This window comes from Miniopterus schreibersii (assembly GCF_964146895.1).
Source record: "Miniopterus schreibersii genome assembly, chromosome: 5".
Taxonomy (NCBI): Eukaryota; Metazoa; Chordata; class Mammalia; order Chiroptera; family Miniopteridae; genus Miniopterus; species Miniopterus schreibersii.
Window position 1 is genome coordinate 127,264 of NC_138106.1, and position 17,520 is coordinate 144,783.

Below are 17,520 nucleotides of genomic sequence, written 5' to 3' on the forward strand. Positions count from 1 at the left end.
AGCAATTAAGTCCAAAGTCTTGATCTCTCCCTCACCCTGCATTCTGTGCATAGCTATTTCCTTAGGTAACCAGGTTTTTACTCTCTGAATTCTTAATTCTTAATTTATGTTTCTTTTTTAAAATAAAAGGTTAATATTTTGTGAGTATTCTTTTCTTTTTTTTAAATATGACTATTGATTTCAGAGAGAGGAAGGGCGAGGGGAGGGAGAGATAAAAGCATCAATGATAAGAGTCACTGATGGGCTGCCTCTTGCATGCCCCCGACCGGGGGATCCAGCAGCAACCTGGGCATGTGCCCTGACTGGGAATCGAACCGAGACCTCCTGGTTCATAAGTTGACCCTCAGCCACTGAGCCAGCACCCTGGGCTTTAGGAATATTATTGCTACCATTCTTGCTCCATAGACGTCTTCTGTACAGACTGTCCTGTATTTACTCTAGTCAGTAAGGGGTGGTTTCCAGGAAACTTCCTCTTAGTTCAGAGAGGCTGCCCTTCTCACAGCTGCATAGCTTGCCCCCACCTGTGTCTCCCTGTGGGCATTGGTGCTTTAGCAAGTGCCTGTGGTCCTGGTCTTCTCAGGTTTAAGGAGTTGTCTTAGGATGGATTTCTAGAGGTAGGGTTGTTGGATAAAGGGTAAATATATGTGTAATCTTGTTAGAGGTGATAGATTGTCCTCTATCATAGATTTGGTGGGAGCATAGGAAGGTGGGAGCATCTCACCTTCCTTCTGTGTCTGTGTGCCTGTCTGCCCACAGCCTCAGCAAGGGCTTTGTTGTCAGCTTCTGTTTGTCTGTTGTGAGAATTGATGTCTTCTTTTTAACCCTCACCCCAGGGTATTCTTCCATTGCTTTTCAGAGAGAGTGGAGAGAGAGAGAGAGGCATCGATGGGTTGCCTCCTGCATGCACCCCGACCGGGGCCAGGGATTGATCCTCAACCCAGGTACGTGCCCTTGGCTGGGAATGGAACCCGGGACTTTACAGTCTGCGGGCTGATGCTCTCACCACTGAGCCACACTGGCCTGGGCGGTGTTGGTGTCTCTTGATAGCTTTTACTTTTCTCTCATGAGTGAACTTGAGCATTTTTATTATTTTAAGGGTCATTTGTATATTTCTCAGCTGTGTGTTCAGGGGTTTTACATTGTAGGGAACTGTTAGCCACCCTTGTCTAGCAGTGAGCACTCTTAAACATCAAAGTATGTTGTCATAAAGTATGTTGTCACAGCCGTCTGCTCTTGCTGCCAAATTCTTCCACTTTCTATCTTTATTGGGTGAGCTGTATTTAAAATCTTCTTAACTTCTCATATTTGAATGAATATTGGACACTAGCCATTGAAATGTAGATTGGAATGTAAATTTGTTTTATCATAAAATGCACAATGCATGCAAATGTTACCAGAACACCAATTTTACTCATTTTTAAAAATCTATGATTAAAGCTACAGCACTTCAAACTTATGATTTACATAGTTGCAGTGTAAGAAATTAAAATAGGGTGTAGAAATAGGTAGCAGGACACTGGTGGTATGTTCAAGAGGTGTCTAGTTTAATAATGATCATGAAGTGATTACATTTAATTACTTTTATTTATTCAACCATCAGTTATTAAACTGAGCAACTGAGTGCTATTGAAGTGAATCTGTGTTTTAAAATTAGAGTGAAATGGAAAAATCAGCCAACTGCCTGGAAACATGTTCAAGTAGGAGTTGGCCTCACGTCCAGAGGAGCGGGATGGAGCATTTAGTTTATGGGAACATTGTGATGGAGTGTCAGGGTGCCTGTCAGTTTCAGTTGTTGTGGAGAAGCGAGCTCTCCTGTGTGGGTCACACATGAAGAGGGTGCTAATGCCATCATTTATTTAGTGGGGCAGGAGCAGTGAGAACATTTAAGACCATTTTGATGTTTATCTGAAGATGCAGAGGTTATGCAGTATTTGCAGTGTTCATGTTGCCCATGGGTTACTTGGGTGCTGACTGCATTAACCGTGTCCTTTCTGGACAGGGAGTCTGGGCTCTGTTCCCCGCTCTAGGCACCTGCAGACTCATCCTGTCAGAAAACTACAACTGACACATTCGTTGCAAGAAAAAAACATATCTGTTGAACATTGACTTTAGTTTTATTTATTCACTTATAAATATATATGTAAATATACTGACCCTTACCTATTTTTTTAAAACAGAACAATTGTGTAAAAATTTGAACAAGTTGGAGAATACTTTGCAATATAAAAATTTATACTTTATAGTCACTGTATATTTTCTCAAAATATTAGATGCTGTGAAATACTTAAAAACTAACTACCATTGTTGGATTTACACAGTTTTTAGAAAACTTTTACATAAAACAGTAATAGTACTTTTGTAGAAAGCAAATTTCCCTGTATACCCTTTTAACTAATTTTGGTCCAGAAAAGGATCTATTTAGAGGATTATCACTATGAACTGTTAACCATAGCTTCAGTTCTTCAGAACCTGCCAATGAGCAGAAATCCAAGAGCGCTGTCATAATCTCACAGGGGAAGCCTCTGACCTGCTCCCAGCATTTGTTTCCACTTCCCTTGTAAGTCGCTGGTCGGTCACCTGGCTCCGGCTGGGTTAGAGCCGCAGTGCAGGTGCAGCAGGGGGGGTGAGGAGCAGCGGGGAAAAGCCACGCTGTCAGCAGCAGGTGGTGGTGGACGGTCAGTCAGGAGCCAGCAAACCTCCTGAGAAAACTCTGTGGAAACTTTCCTGTAGAGATAAAAATTTTAATAATAATAAAATTAATTGGCAAACAGAAATCCCCCCCCCCAGTTCTTCACATTTCCGTAACTCATGCATTAGCTTCCTGACCCTGGGCATGTTAAACACCGAGCCCCACCTATAAAATGGGTTTAATGTTACTTACATCAGCAGTTGAATGAATTACGCAGCCGAGACTGCGAATTTGAAAACATTTAGCACAATATTTGGCACAAAGTAAATGCTCAACGACTTTAGTGATTATTAGCATCTTGGTGATTTGAGCCGCAGTAGTTACGATGGGTGTGCTTGTACTGGTTTTGGTTCTATTCTGTGCAGAATGTCAAGTGCACACTTGTTTACCTGCAGTCCACAAATCCAGAAGGTTCTGGGAACTACAGGTGGGTCACACACTGTTTTGGCGAAAAAAACTGATGCAAGTGACATGGGGCCATGTAGAGTCTGTTTTTTCTACTTTGCACATTATTTGATATTTTAATGTGTTTTGTTTAGAGGTGTAGAGATGTTTGACAGTGGGGCTGCCCCAGACCCTGCCAGAGGGAAGATGTGCATCCACATAATCTTCCTAAAATCGAAAAACCCTGGATCCCAACGTGCGTCCAGCCTGAGAGCTCTGGATGAGGGATCACGGGCCTGAGCTAGTGAACCCATTTCTCATGTGACTTGAAAGGAATTCCATGTGACCTTGTTTAGTGAGCAGACACTACAGCTACAGATAGAAATGTTGGTTGAGCTAATCCACAAGAGTCATTGCGTTCTCTCTCACGCCCACAGCAGAGCGAGAAGGAGAGCTTGCTGAAGGAGAGAGACCACATCCTGTCCACGCTGGGCGAGACGAAGCAGAACCTCACTGGGCTCTGCCAGCAGGTCTGCAGAGAGGCAGCTCTGAGCCAGGAACAGATACAGATACTCGCCAAGTACTCGGCCTCGGACTGCCCACTCTCCTTCTTAATTTCTGAGAAAGAAAAAAGTACTTCTGATGGTGCTCTTGTGTTTCCTCCACTTTTGAGTTTAGTGGAGGGACCTCCAGCTGCACCGCCTGCTGGGGAACAAAGTCCCTGCTACCCTGTTGGGAAGGGCAGTGCGCAGGGCCCGGAGTCACAGCCGGGCTCCAGGGTGGCCTTGGATCACGCGGGGCGCGTGGAGCAGTGCAGGCAGAGTGCGGGCATCTCAGACTTCTGCCAGCAGATGACAGATAAATGTACTACTGACGAGTGACCCTCGCTCCCTCCCTTCGAACCACCCAGGCTTCTGTTGAAGTTCTGATGTGTCCTGAGAGCCTCATCCAGCCACCTGTCTCCTCACAGTACTGTTTCCCTCGTAGTTGCTGTAGGGGATTCCTCTGAGGCCAGCCCTGACTTCTTGACTCCACAAGTGATGCAGAAATGAATTCCCTCCTGGATACTTAGAGATCACATGTAAACACATAGTCAGGCTTTGGAACTCCTGTTTCAAAGAGTAGTAACAACGCTCCCTTTACTCAGAATATGCAAGAGCAATGACTACCTGGAGACGTCTGCAGGTGGTTTCCATGGAGGAAGGAGCCAGAGAAGGTTCAGTGGTCTGATCTGCAATGCACAGGTATAAAGAAGGCAGGCCCCGGATGCTAATGTGCTCATCAGCAGGGTCAGCTGCCTGGGATGTTTGTGAGCTTCTGAGTCTGGAGCTTGGCTTCTCAGCTCCTGCTAAGCCAGGAGTGGGTTGCCTGCATGGTGACCCCTGAGCTCCATTGGGACTTTGGGAAACAGGGCAGGGGGGTGGCCTGAGGTAGAGGCTCTGCTCCTTGGACTTTCTGGAGCATAAACAGTGGGTGAGAGTCCTGTCCCCTTGTTCCTTTCAGTCTCCACCACCTCTGGGTCCACCAGATCTTTCTTTTTCCTGACATTCTTTCCCTTTGGAGGGAGAAATAGGATTCAGGGTTCAGGGGCTTGAGTGAGCGCAGGCAGTGTTACTTAGGCTCCCTAGACTGTGAGGGCCTGCCTGCCAGACGTCAGGGGAGAGGGATGCCCACATGATTAGGAGAGGCAGATCCTGTGGTTTACTTGTAAACAGCATTGTTGTGGATAAAATGCCTCTAGAACAACTGTGTAGGTTTGTGAAACAGGATGATACTTGATCTTGTTTCATTGTGTGTTTGAATTTGGAAACCAGATCAAATCTTGCTGTCTTCCAAGTCTGGCGTATCAGGCACACAGGGCATTTTACAGTCATCTTTGTGTTCATTCAGTGCTGTTTAAAGGACAGCTTTCATCATCTGTGTGCTCCCCCATAACAGTGTGTGGTGGCTCTTAGGCAGCCTGCTGTTACAGACTTGTTTGAAAATAAAAACTAGACTCGACCTCCTACAATTAAGAGAAGAAAAGCATATATTCTCATTCACAGAAACATTTGCAGAGCCCAGTTTTAAAGGGTACAAAGGGGTAATTTAGGGTGTTTGGTTTAGAAAGTGCTTCACCTGGGAGCTTCCTAGATGAGTCCTGAAGCTTGCGAAGGCCTGTGTGGCCTGTGTGGGAGATGCTGCAGTCCTGTGGGAGCGAGTCTGAACACGGAGGCCTTTGCTGTGAGGCTGCGGGGACCACTGCATGTTTCAGAAGCATTTGTCAGATGGACCCTTCTGATGGGGTGGTGGTTGGGCAGGTGTTCCCAGTGTATGTCCAGTGGCTCCTATGTTGTCTCTGTTACTGACTTAGTGGTTATAAGAGAAAACTAGCTGGGCTTGTTTATATTCTAGAGGCTTTTATAAATACTCATGAATGTGTCAGGAAGAATGATACTCTGTGGTAATGCATCCCGTCCTGTAAAATAAGTGTGCGTGTGTACACAAAAACATCCCCACGTAGCTGTCTCTTTGATACTTGTGATTTTAAGTTTTAACTTCAAAATATAAAATAATATAAAAACTTTTCTGGTTTACAAAATGTAAAATCTTATACAAGCCAATGGAATCCTTGATTTCCTACCTCAGTGGACACTCAGCTGTCTGTCATACCAGTGTGTGCCTGCGTGTGTGAGCAGGTGTGTGCATGCACGGTGTGTGCATGCACATGTGCCTGTGTGTGTGCGTGTGCGCAGGTGTGTGCAGGTGTCACATGACCTTTGCTTAATTGCCCCTATAAGTAACGGCTTTGAAAGCTTCCTTCCTATTTTATGATAAAACCTAATTGTCGCCAGAGTTTAAACGTGCTTTTTAAGGCACTAGGTTTAAATTTATCTCTACCTATAAACAGTTTAGCATTAAGGGTTTATTTTAATGACATTCTGATTATTGGCCAAGTGTAACATTTTGTAAAACATAGCATTGTTTTAATAGCCAGCATGTAGTACAAGAAACTACACTACCTCATACCTCCATGATTTTCAAGTTGTAACAGAGGGACAGGAAGATAAAAAACATTTTATCTTTGTCTTTGGGCTGTAAGGTGGGAAATTTTTCTATATATTGCACAGGGTTACACACATGCCTATTTTAAAGTTAACTTCTAAAGAAGTGTTTTTCTAAACGTGTGTTTCAGTTGATGTTCTGAGGGCGTGAAAACAAGTGTATCGTGTGTGCATAGTGCACATGCTTCCTTCCTGAGCAGTCCATGGGGGTGTTTCAGGATGTCTGCTGTGTGTTCACACAGTCACGGTCCCCTGGTTTCTGAGCCGGCTTCCCAGTGCTCGATGACTTCTACAAAGCTGCTGTATCTAACTCAGCAAAATAACATTACCTTAAATTTATTATTATTTCACTTCACGTGTAGCACATGATTTGTTGTTTGGTTGTTATGCTCAAAGCAAACATGGATATAATCCTTGCTGTCCCTTTGTAACTTACAACACATTCTCTGTAGCTTAATGCTTAGCCCATGTTGAGTTAGGAATTTCATATGTTTGATGTGGTAGACGATACAGGGCACCTGTGCACATGGCCCCATCAACAACTTGGAAAAATTCAGACATGGCAACGTGATGATGAATTCTCAGGTGAACTTTTTCAGTTATAAAACATCTATTTTGAATTTGTAAATATTTGTAAGTGTTTTATTAAGGCTTGTAATAAACTGTTCTCTGAAACCTGTTGGGTAAATGAAAATGGAAAGCCACAGTGGTGTACTAATTGTAAATAAACATCTATTGATTTTTTGTATCTTTCTTAATATAATTTTCTAACAATGCAATAAAACCACTAAATTTATATACCCATATCCTATTAAGGCCATGTTTCATTAAAGGTAAACTTCCATAGTGTTTAATTTATATTTTCTCCTGTATGTGCTTATCCAAATGTAGCAAAATGATACATGTTAGATGTTGGCGATAACTGGACAGTCAAATAAAATTCCCTAAAATTGCTTCTAATTGAATAGAGTTGTCTATTCCATTTCCATTTTGCCACCTCTTACGTGAATTTACTGGTCTTAGTCTTCTGAGCAGTAATCAGTATGACCGTGGCATTTGTCTGCGGGAATCTTTCATTATTTGACTATCCTGCCTGAAAAACAATATTCCCAACACTCGGGTTTGAGGGAGTACAGATTTTACCTTGCTCCTGATTTACTTCATTCTTTGGATAGAGATGTGGGGCTTTCTGAGGGGAGACTGCCTCAGTCCCTGGGTTTCACAGTCACCTGCTGCCTCACCTCTCCTGTGTGACAGCTTCTAGCCAGCCCTATCCCAGGCTCCACTGCGTAGAGCTGCTGTGATCCCCTGCTGTCCTCTCCGGGAATTCTGACTCAGAAGGGGCAACTACAGCCTGTGTTTGGCAGTTTCCAGAGAGACAAGCAGCGGGGGCAGGATATAGGATACGGCATCGAGGGGACAGAGGCCAGGGCTATGGCCAGATGTCTGCAATGATAGGGCAGCCCTCATGGCAGAGAGTTGACCACGTGAGATGCCAGCCCTGCTGAGGCACCCACCAGCCCAGCTCGGGCCAGGTTGACTCACAGAAAGTGCTCAGTCATGTGGGGCAGGATGGTGGCTGCGAGAGTCCGAGGAGAGGGAGTGAAGGGAGGATTTCTCCAGGCTTGGAGAGACCGCAGTATAAGTCAGGCTCTGGGGGAGGAGGCCACATGGCACCAATAAGCTTGGCTTGTAAATGGTCAAAGGAGGCAGTGCCACAGTGGGGAGGGGACCCAGTGGACTGTCAGCTCCATGAGGGTGCCCACCCATGAGTGTGGTTACCATGGTTACCATGGCCTCCCCACCATCTTACACAGTGCCCTGCAAATACCAACCCTACATGGGAGGCCTGAGGCCAGACATCGGGCTTTGAGGACAAAAGTGTGAAGGGTAGATGCTTCGGTCTCCAACGGGAACCAGTAAGTGGCGCCCCCACCCTGGTTCCAGTTTTGGACCATTTGAGAGTAAGGTAATGAGTGCCGTCCACATTGCTGATGGAGGCCAGGTTCAGGAGGACCTGGCTGTGCAGCTGCTTAGCCCAGTGGATTTGCTAAATGTGGTTGAACCCCAGCCAGTCGCCCAGCTCCTGCCCAGGGAGGGCAGATCCCTCAGAGGAGCAGGGAGATGTGTCCATGGGAGGGTAGACCCCAAGACTAGGGGATGACCACCTGTTACAACTGACTGATCAGAACCAAGGACCCTCCCCAGGGCCAGTGGGAGAAAAGGGCCGCAGGGGCAGGAGGGAGTTTGGGAAGGTCCTGGAAACCGGGTGAGGGAAGGGTGCTCCCTTCGTGTTCCTCCACTTTAGTTCTCTGGAAATGCTGGGCAGGCTTTGTCATCAGCCAGCCTTGGCCCTAACACCATGGCTGTCGCTGCAGAAGGCATAGCCGTGCTACCGGGGACAGGCCTGTTCCCCGAGGGGGAATCCTCCATCCCAAAGGAAAATCCCAGAAACTCCAGGACGTGCTGAGATGCTCATGACAGCATTAGTGAGTGCAGTGGCTAGTGAACAAGCCCTTGGGTGGGAAAGGTAGTTTCCTGTCCGTGAACTCTGAGCTGGGATCATCAGGGGCCTGCGGAGGCTGTGCTCATGTCTTCCCATGAATTTTTCACTTAAGATTACTTTTTAAAGTAATCTTCAAAGGTAGGTACTGTTGCCTCCTTCAAGAGTTTTATTCAGTAAACTGCAGGATAAACATGGCATAACATGAAACATGCTAGTGACAGATGCTAAACCTAGAATCGAGACGCTTACGCATCCAAAATGGTTGTAACCATGCATATTAAAATCTCTCTGAATAAAAAAATACTGAAAAGATGTCTGTCAAAGGTGAACAGTTCTTATTTGTTCGAATTTGCTTTCGCCAGTACACGTGAATCTTGAGACAACAGCCACTAAACAGGAAACTGTCAAACATGGTTTTAAGAAAAAAAGCTACCTGCTTAGCAGCCAGAAATCTAACAGCAGGAAATTATGTCTCACTAAGAACCGAAATCCCAGGCCTCCAGGATGGGCTTCCTCTCCTCACGGGGTTCGTGCCCCAGCCCTAGTCCTCTCCTGCATCCCCAGCCCGTTCTCAACACACCAGGCACTGTCCTCCATGGGGCCTTGGCCAGGTCTATGACCCGTGTCCAGGTGATGTTTGCCCAAGGCCACCTTCTCAGTGACCACATGAGTGATACCTCCATCCTGCTTCGCCAGCTCTGCCCCCAGATTCTGCTCTTCATTTCCTCTTTCTGTAACACCTGTCGCCATCCCACAAACCACAGATCTGGCTGGCTTCTCTTGTTTATTGTCTGTCTCCACTAGAAGGTGAGCGTCTCCAGGGCAGGACGTTTGTTTGGTCCACGCCACATCTCAGGTCCCCAGGATGATGCTGGAATGGAGGAGCATCTCCAAAATGTTTGCTGAATGTTGCTGAGGCCACGTCCTGGAGCAGGGAGAGGACAAGAGTGAAAGAGATTCACAGAGTGGCTTCTGGGTGATGAAACAGCTGACTTAGGAAGTGATCACAGCAGATCTTACACCATCTGACACTGACGCCGTGTCAGGATCTTCACACATCTGCCCACTGAGTAACCGGGTTCAGGCTTTGCCGCTGGGACGTTACAGGGATTGCTTCATCTAGGTTTCACTTTTTTGTTTTTGGTTAATCTTCACCTGAGGATATTTTTTTATTGATTTTTTTAGAGAAAGTGGAGTGGAGGGAGGGAAGGTGGGGAGAGTTTGAAACATCGATGTGAGAGAGACACATTGATTGGTTGCCTCCTGCACACGCCGAAACCAGGGCTGGGGATTGAACCTGCAACTCAGGTACATGCCCTTGGCCCGGAATCAAACTCAGGACCCTCCAATGCACAGGCCAAGGCTCTAACCAGGGAGCCACACTGGCCAGGGCCATCCAGGTTTCATTTTGCTTACCTGTCAGTTGAGTTCTCAATGATTTTAAGCTGGGAAAGGTCCGTAGCTGTGCACTGTGGGGTGTGTTTTGCCATTTTCTTTTTGGTCCTGTAACTCTTCAGATGGTGCTGGCTCTGGCAGAACTTGCTGCACATTATTTTTCCTACCCATAGGTGGCAGCACACCACCACCCACCATGAGAAAACCAGGCTGTGTGAATCGGGCTGCAGGTGGGGAGCTCAGGAGCAGTCAGACCAGGCGAATGCAAGTTCACGTCTTCATTCAGGGACTAAGGGCTTCCTCTATAAACTAGGTCAGAGTGCACCCAGCAGAACCGCCCACCTGGGTGTGACCGCGCTGGGGAGTCACGGTCTGTCTGTGCGAAGGGTAGGGACTCTCACGGGGAGCCCCGGACTCGGGGCCGAGGAGAACAGAGCCTTGGGAATGTCGCATCCCTCGTTCATGGCCAGGCAACCAGCCGGAGCAGTTGGGGTTGGCCCCTAGGTCCCCCTGGCCCTGCAGATGCACTGTGGGTCTGTATGCAGCACCTTCAAGTGACAGAGGCAAAGGCTGGAGGGGAAGGCCTCAGCTGGTAGACGGGAAGGAAACTGAAATCCCAGGTATGTGTGTGTTTGCTGAGGAAGTCTGTATCCCACCACTTCCTGTTGGTGTGACCTGGAGGAAGCTGTTGGCCTCCCGGAAACCTGACGAGTCTCTGAAACTGGTGATTACTAGTTACCTGTGTGAGGATTAAGTGGACTCCCGCCCACACTTCCCTGCTGCCCATCCCACATGTGACCGCCCAGTCCATTCACTGTCATTTCCTGCACGAGAGTTGGCCAGCGTTCCCCTCAGAGGCCGAGCAAACACTCCAGGCTTTGTGCTTCCTGAGCCCAGAGGAGATGCCCTCAGCTCTTCAAGCACCTGTTCTCCCTGGAAGGCGAACAGTCATATTTACACTTTGATCTAAAACATGTGGAAACTATTCTTAGTGCTCAGGCCGGACCAGAGCTGGTGGGCTGGGAGCCTGCAGCTGGGGTGTGCTGCTGCCCAGCTGACCAGCAAGCAGTTTCCTCTCTCCTGCGCCCTCTTGAGGCCCCTGGCACCGTCCGGGCCTGACAAGCCTCTTTCAGGATGTCTCTTTTTGCAGAGTCGCTGTGGTTTCCAGTGTTCTCTGTTGGACAAGTTTGATTTACTGTTTTCTAGGGTGACTTTCATGAGCATGCTCTTAGTGAGCAAACCCTTTGACAGGTAAATTGTAACTGGCACACAGCTTGGACTTTCCTCCGCACGACCAAAGGGTCGTGGAGACGGGCAGTAAATTGCAGTCTGGGAGCTTGTCGTCCCAGCTGAAAAGCACAGCTGGAGAGGGAGGTGTTTTCATCAGATGTCAGCAGAAACTGTCTGGGCTGTGGATGTCGTCACTTGTTCCTTTGCCTCAGTGGGTTTTGCCCGTGTTTTAGTTGTAGTGGACGGGACAGACCTGAGTGCAGAATGTGACTCTTCCTGTGTAGTTTCAACAACCTGCCCTCTTCCCAGCGCCCCGAGTCACAGCCTCATTATTTGTGGAGACAGATGAAGGGGGGGGAAGTAAGGTGGCTGACACCCCTTATTTACACGAAGTTAGAAGGATCCAACCTGGGAAAGTCTTTCAGAAACTAACAGTGGGCTTTTCTCCCCTGAAAACCCATTTTTTATAATAGTCACAGTGGCAGGGAAATGTGTTCCTAAGAATTTAGGATTTTTCATGGTTGTGGGATTTCTGTTGTTTTTTTTCAGATGTTGATCGTTTCAGTTTAGTACCACTGTGGAAGCTGAATTTGGAAGCTGAAGAATTGAAGCGTTTATTAACGTTATTAAAATGTGTGCTTTCTAACATGGCTGTAGGGGGCGGTGTGGCCCGTGTGCAACAGGATGTGTGGCAGAAGCTGCGTCAACCTCTCTGCCCCTGTTCTCAGAGATATTCCTCCTCACAGCTGTGTCCAGGGGACGAAGGTGAGGGACTCACCTCTGGGGCCCTGTGTAATGTGCACAAAAATGCCCCAGGCACCACTGAAAGCATTTGTCTGGTTGTTGAAATCCTGTGATGCTGGATTGATGAATTTATCACCTGTTTATCAATCTTCTAAGGACACCCAGACATTGCCAGACAGATGACTGAGTTTCTTCAGTGAACAGTTTGCACATTGAGGCCACTGAGAGAGAGAACTCTCCTGTGGTATCACCTGGTCCTTTAGAGTCGTCTTCCTGGGTCACCTGCATTTGCTTGCTTAGCACAGGAAGGGTGAGAAGGTCCTCCTTGGATGGCTCGTGTCCATGCTGTGAGTGAACCTGTAAAACATTGTCTGCCACGTAACAGATGCTTGTTAACCCCTGAGGAGAAGGGAATCAATGAGGGAATAGGTGACAGGTCAAACATGGGACATTTTCACTATTCTCATATCTATTCCCCTATAATCCAGAGAACCTTGTTTATTCCCCTACAATCTAGAACCATGTCCATTCTCCTGCAGTCTAGAACCATGTTCATTCCTCTACAGTCCAGAGACCCACATTCATTCCCCTACAATCCAGAGAACCACGTTCATTCCCCTATAGTCTAGAACCATGTTCATTCCCCTACAGTCTAGAACACCATTTATATACCTAGGACCAAGGGGAGATACAAAGAGCAGTAGGAGGTGCCAGGAAACTAGGAAGGAGGAAGCAGCAGGAGGCAGGTAGCAGCCTGTGTCTCATACGTGAGATTAAAGTCCCTCTGAGTTATGAAGGAGGCACAGACAAGATTAGATAACGTGAGTCAAATGAGATAAGGTTTAGCCCCAATCTTGGAATTCATCAGAGTTCCCCACCCCCACCCCCACCCCGCCCTCACGCTAAGCTGCTTTACAATTTGGGATTAGAGCACATCATCTGAGACTTCCCCTCCCGGCTCTCAGTCACCTCTCCTAGTCCTCTGTCCTCCTTCAGGTCACAGACAGTTCTCTTGTCAAGAATCAAAGCCCATTTCCCCTTGAAGTTTCTCTTTGTCCCCATAACTGAATTCATTTCAGTGCCTCCACACAGGTATTTATTTTGGTGACCTGCCCTCGTCTTATGTGTTGTCACGAAACATATTCAAGTGCAAGGCACTTGTCTGTTTTAGAAAACGCCTCGTTAATCACTCCTGTAATTATGTGAACACTCCCCATGGCCGACTGCAGACACGTCTCCCTTGGAGGAGCCCCTGACACGCTCCCCTGGAAGCCCGAGAAAGGAGAGTGGGCAGGATTAATAACTCCACTAGGAAGACGGTATCTGAGAAATAAAATTTGCTTTGTTATTGCCTTTAATTCAGGCACAAGCTTGCCTAGTAACGATAAAACAACTTTAAAGAAATAAAAGGACCAGAAAGAAAAAAGTTAACCTGAGTTCCAGACTCGGTTCCAGAGTCAACAAATGCATTTTCCTGATGAGGAGTGGGACCCATTGCCCTTTAAATGTGTCACTTGTTGCAAGAAAATGTGTAGATCCAGGGAAGCTCTGTGCAGACTCTGCCTCCTGCCTGACGGCGCAGGGAGCATGTAGGGGCCCGTTTTATGAGGCCCCACCTCTTCCGATGGGGCCCGAGTACGTACAGTCTCCCCAAATGGGAAACGTTGGATGTGAAGCCACTGGGACTCCATTGAGTGGTGATGTGGATTCTTTGATGAAGCCAGACAGGGAAGAGCCACAGACTCCTGACGCGTCCCAGGTGTGGCCAGAAGTTCAGGGAGTCAGCACCCTTAGAGGTAAGAACAGCGGGCGATACCTCAGCACCTGCTGCCCAGAGCATCCCAGGGACTGAACCACGGCTGCTGCCCAGCTCATCAAACACCATGTGTGAGAATTTTCCCGACTCAGTTCTCCAGCCCTTGCTTCTGTTTGGGGGGTTAATTCCTGTGAGTGCCTGGCCTTGTCTCAGGGTCTCCCTCTTGGGGAGCCCACACGAAGACAGAACTACTCAATCCTCTTGGGGGAAGACTTTTATTTTTGCAGTTTTCTCCCAGGAGCAAATTCTAGCTCATTAATTTTAGCAGAGCGTATATAGCTTACCATTGTGGAAGTGCTGTCCTGGGGAAGCACAGGGAATGGAATTTGGGAACTGATTATAAAATTAGCACGTGTTCAATGTAGAAATTATGGAAAGTACAAGAAAGAAACATAAAATTGAAATTCTGCCTCCCGGGCACAATCGCTATTACACCCTTAGAGGTGATTTTCCGCTCAGCCACCTTTGGAAGTGGCATGTGTGTATATATACCAGGTATCCTGCTTTCAGCAAGCATTTTCTCATATTACTAAGTACCATTTTAAATTTTTTATCTTGTAATAATTATTTATTCACAGAGGTAAAGAGGAGTCCCATGTGCCCTCCACCCAGTGTCTGCCTGTGGTTGTACCTTACGTAACTATCATAAATGTCAAAACCAGAATGTGGACATCAGTACAATGTGGACATCGGTACAACGTGTGAATATCATTTCATCACAGGTACAGATTTGTGTCCCCACCATCGCAGTCAAGACGCAGAACCACTCATCACCATAAACGTCTCACTCTTACAGTCACACCTGCTACCCGGCCCTGCCATCCCTCACCTCTGCTGAGCACTAATTTGTTCCCATCTCTATAACTGTCACTTTGCGTCTGTTGTAGAAATGCAGCCATGGGGCATGGGACCTTTGAGACTGGCTGTTTCTGCCTCTCAACACAGTGCGCTGAGCTCCATCCTTGTGGCTGCACGTGTCAGCCGTTCAGTCCTTCTCGATGCTGAGCGGTGCGTGTGGTGGGGACTCATCACAGTCTTCAGCCATCCAGCCCTAGGGGGCTAGCTCGGCAGTTTCCAGGTGTTTGCTGATACTAACAATCGTGCAGGTTTTTCTGGGCCCTAAGTTATCATTTCTTTGGTATATATTCCAGGAGTGTGCTGAGTGGGTCGTATGTGTTTACCTTGATTTGTTTCTGAAGAAACGATGGCAAGTCACGTGATGTAGGCGGCCATCCCCTCCTGCTTCCCCACCAGCAAGGCGTGAGTGTTCCCACACCCTCGTCTTGCTTTCACTCGGCTGTTCTGATGGGGCGCGGTGATGGCACATCACGGTCCCATAAATACTCCTTTGGGATGTGATTCCTGATAGCTGAGCTCATCTTCCACCAGCATTTATTTCAGACCTACACAGGTGAATTTTTCTGCCCATCGTAACCAATAACTGTTATTACCTCTTGAACAATCTTTTCGCAGCAATTCTATTTGCACAGTACTCAGTTATTGAGCAATTAACTGGCCAGGGAAAATAGCTTGCTGGCTGTCTCTTTCTTCACATAAAATGAGTCATTTGTATGCTGCCTTTGTCTTATCCAGTCGTTCATAGGTTTGTGGAGAGAGAGACAGAGACAGAGAGAGACAGAGACAGAGACAGAGACGGGAGGGCAGCGGGACAGAGGAGAGGTCAGAGTGTGTCCTGATTTGAATGAATCCGTGAGCTGCTGCTGCTCAGGCCCAGGCCATGCGGCGTCGTGTGGATCCTGCCTGGTGTGTCATCTGGTCGTCACCTCAGCATACAGGTCCCTCCGGCCTCGCACAGTGAATTCTCGTCACCCTTTCTCAGAGGAGTGGCCTTTGCCCTCCCGGAGGCCGCTGGTCATTGCCTGCACCCTCTCCTTGCCCACGGGAGGGATTCAGGGAGCAGGAGCGAGGGGCGGGGCTGCAGCAGGGGTGATGGATGCGGTCACTGAAGGGACACTCCGGGGGAACGAAGTGCCCTCCGTCTGCGGGAAGAGGGGACGGACGACACTCTCAATGCCTCAGGCGAGAGCCGGCCGATAGCCCCACTTGCCAAATTCTCCCCAGGTCTAAGAGCGGATGGCATGGGAATCAGCTTAAAAATGGATGCCAGACCCGAAGGAAATGTGGTGCCCGTTAAACTGCAGAGGTTTCCAGAGACGGACACAGCCAGAGCAGGAGGCCGCCGGCTGCCCAGCGCGTGGCCCCGGGAAGGCGACCCCGTGGGCAGAGCTGCCGCCACCCTACGGTAACCCACCGGGACGGGTCTTCACGACAGGGCCGCCCCGGCGAGGCCTGGGACCTAACAGCAGCAGGAGCCCGCAGGAGGCAGCCCTGCTAATCGACTCCTGAGGAACAGCTGTTGTTGATGAGCTAAGTCTTTAGAAATCAATCGCTGATTGTGCAGACAGTGCCCGGAGCAATGCATACGTTTCCGTAAATATAAGCGTGCATTTATTAAGTTCCACGCACAGAATAAGCTCTATTTTGTAAAATGAAAATGTAAAAAAGGGCAAAACTGACCCCAAATTCTATTTAGATTAAAAAAAAGGAAGAAAATCAATCGCCAGATGTTACATTAACACCGTTTTGTGTAGTGGGGGGGAGTCAAGTGGATTTTTGTCCCCTTGTTATTTTCCGTAACGAGCACCAATTACCTCAGAATGGTCGAGACAGAGTTTTAAAGAGGGGTACCCCCGCACCAAGCGCTGCCCCAGGGCTGGTTTCATCAAGCAGAAATCCATTAGCGCCCAAACCCGTGTCATCTTTAGTCACGTCAGGCGGTCACCGCGTCCTTCCCGCCTTACAGAGCACCCCCCTCCCCTCGCTCTGCAGCCTAAGCTGCGAGGCCGGGCAAGTGCTAACATTTCCTTTTTATGAAAGAGCCGTTTCAGGGCAGCCTCGCTCCCTAGCACTGAAAATGTCACGGGGAAATTGTGGTCCTTAACTCAAAAGCTGAAAATCTAGATTATGGGGATGAATCCATTTAGATTCATGAAAAAATGAAAAGGCCTTTTAATTGTACAAAGGCCTGGACAATAAAGTGAGTTGCTGTGAGGTTGGTTATTTCTGAAGATGAGATTCCCCCCCACACAAATATTTGAAAGAGTGAATTTGGCAGCTGGAGATCATTCCAACCATTTGGGGAAAATGGAGCTATACATAGGATGCAGAAACAAGTGGCAATTAGGAAACAGGAGCACAATGAAGGCAACAGCAGAGGCTAGAAAACCTCAGCCAGGGATTCGAAACGGGAGCTCTGACTATACTGTGAGGGCCTCTGTGGGCAGAGAGAAAGGAGACGCCCATCACGAAGGTTGGTGTGGTGGTCAGACATCTGGTTTCACGAACAGTAAGAGAAGATAAGTGAGGAGCTCGAGAAATAATCTTTGCTGCCATTTCAAGAATAATAACAAACAGCTATTAGCAGTGAGAATAAGTCTAAAAATATCCGAAATCAGCTTGTCTGTTAGGTTTTTCTGAGAGCTTTCACATGCAACATCTACAGATTTTATCTCATTCCACTGCTGTGACGTGCAGAGGAAAAGAATTACTTTTTCCTACGACTGATCTGGTTTTCCTCTTGAGAGCTTAGCTTCTGGTTAGTGGGAAACAAATGGCCTAAAGGTGCAAGTCAGTGTAAAGCTCAGACCCGCTGGGTGAATCAAATAGTCCTAAGCGACTCCAGACGCTGCTA

General features: G+C 47.7%; 1 protein-coding gene and 1 long non-coding RNA gene across 4 annotated transcripts in view; one reads left to right on the forward strand and one right to left on the reverse strand.

The window, feature by feature from the left end:
• Positions 1–7,082, forward strand: part of BACH1 (BTB domain and CNC homolog 1) — a 31,831-nt gene extending 24,749 nt beyond the window's left edge. For 2 of the 3 annotated variants that reach the window (XM_081138566.1, XM_081138567.1), the window contains one exon: positions 3,511–7,082. In XM_081138566.1, coding sequence (XP_080994692.1) covers positions 3,511–3,954 — 444 coding nt within the window. In that variant the 3' untranslated portion in view covers positions 3,955–7,082. The remainder of the gene's footprint in view (positions 1–3,510) is intronic. The other variant, XM_081138568.1, reaches the window with a different exon arrangement.
• Positions 6,571–8,858, reverse strand: LOC308557772. Its single transcript, XR_013998896.1, has 2 exons — positions 8,384–8,858; positions 6,571–7,425 (listed from the first exon to the last, which is right to left on the reverse strand). It is a non-coding gene; the product is annotated as an uncharacterized lncRNA (long non-coding RNA).
• Between the last annotated feature and the right edge of the window lie 8,662 nt (positions 8,859–17,520).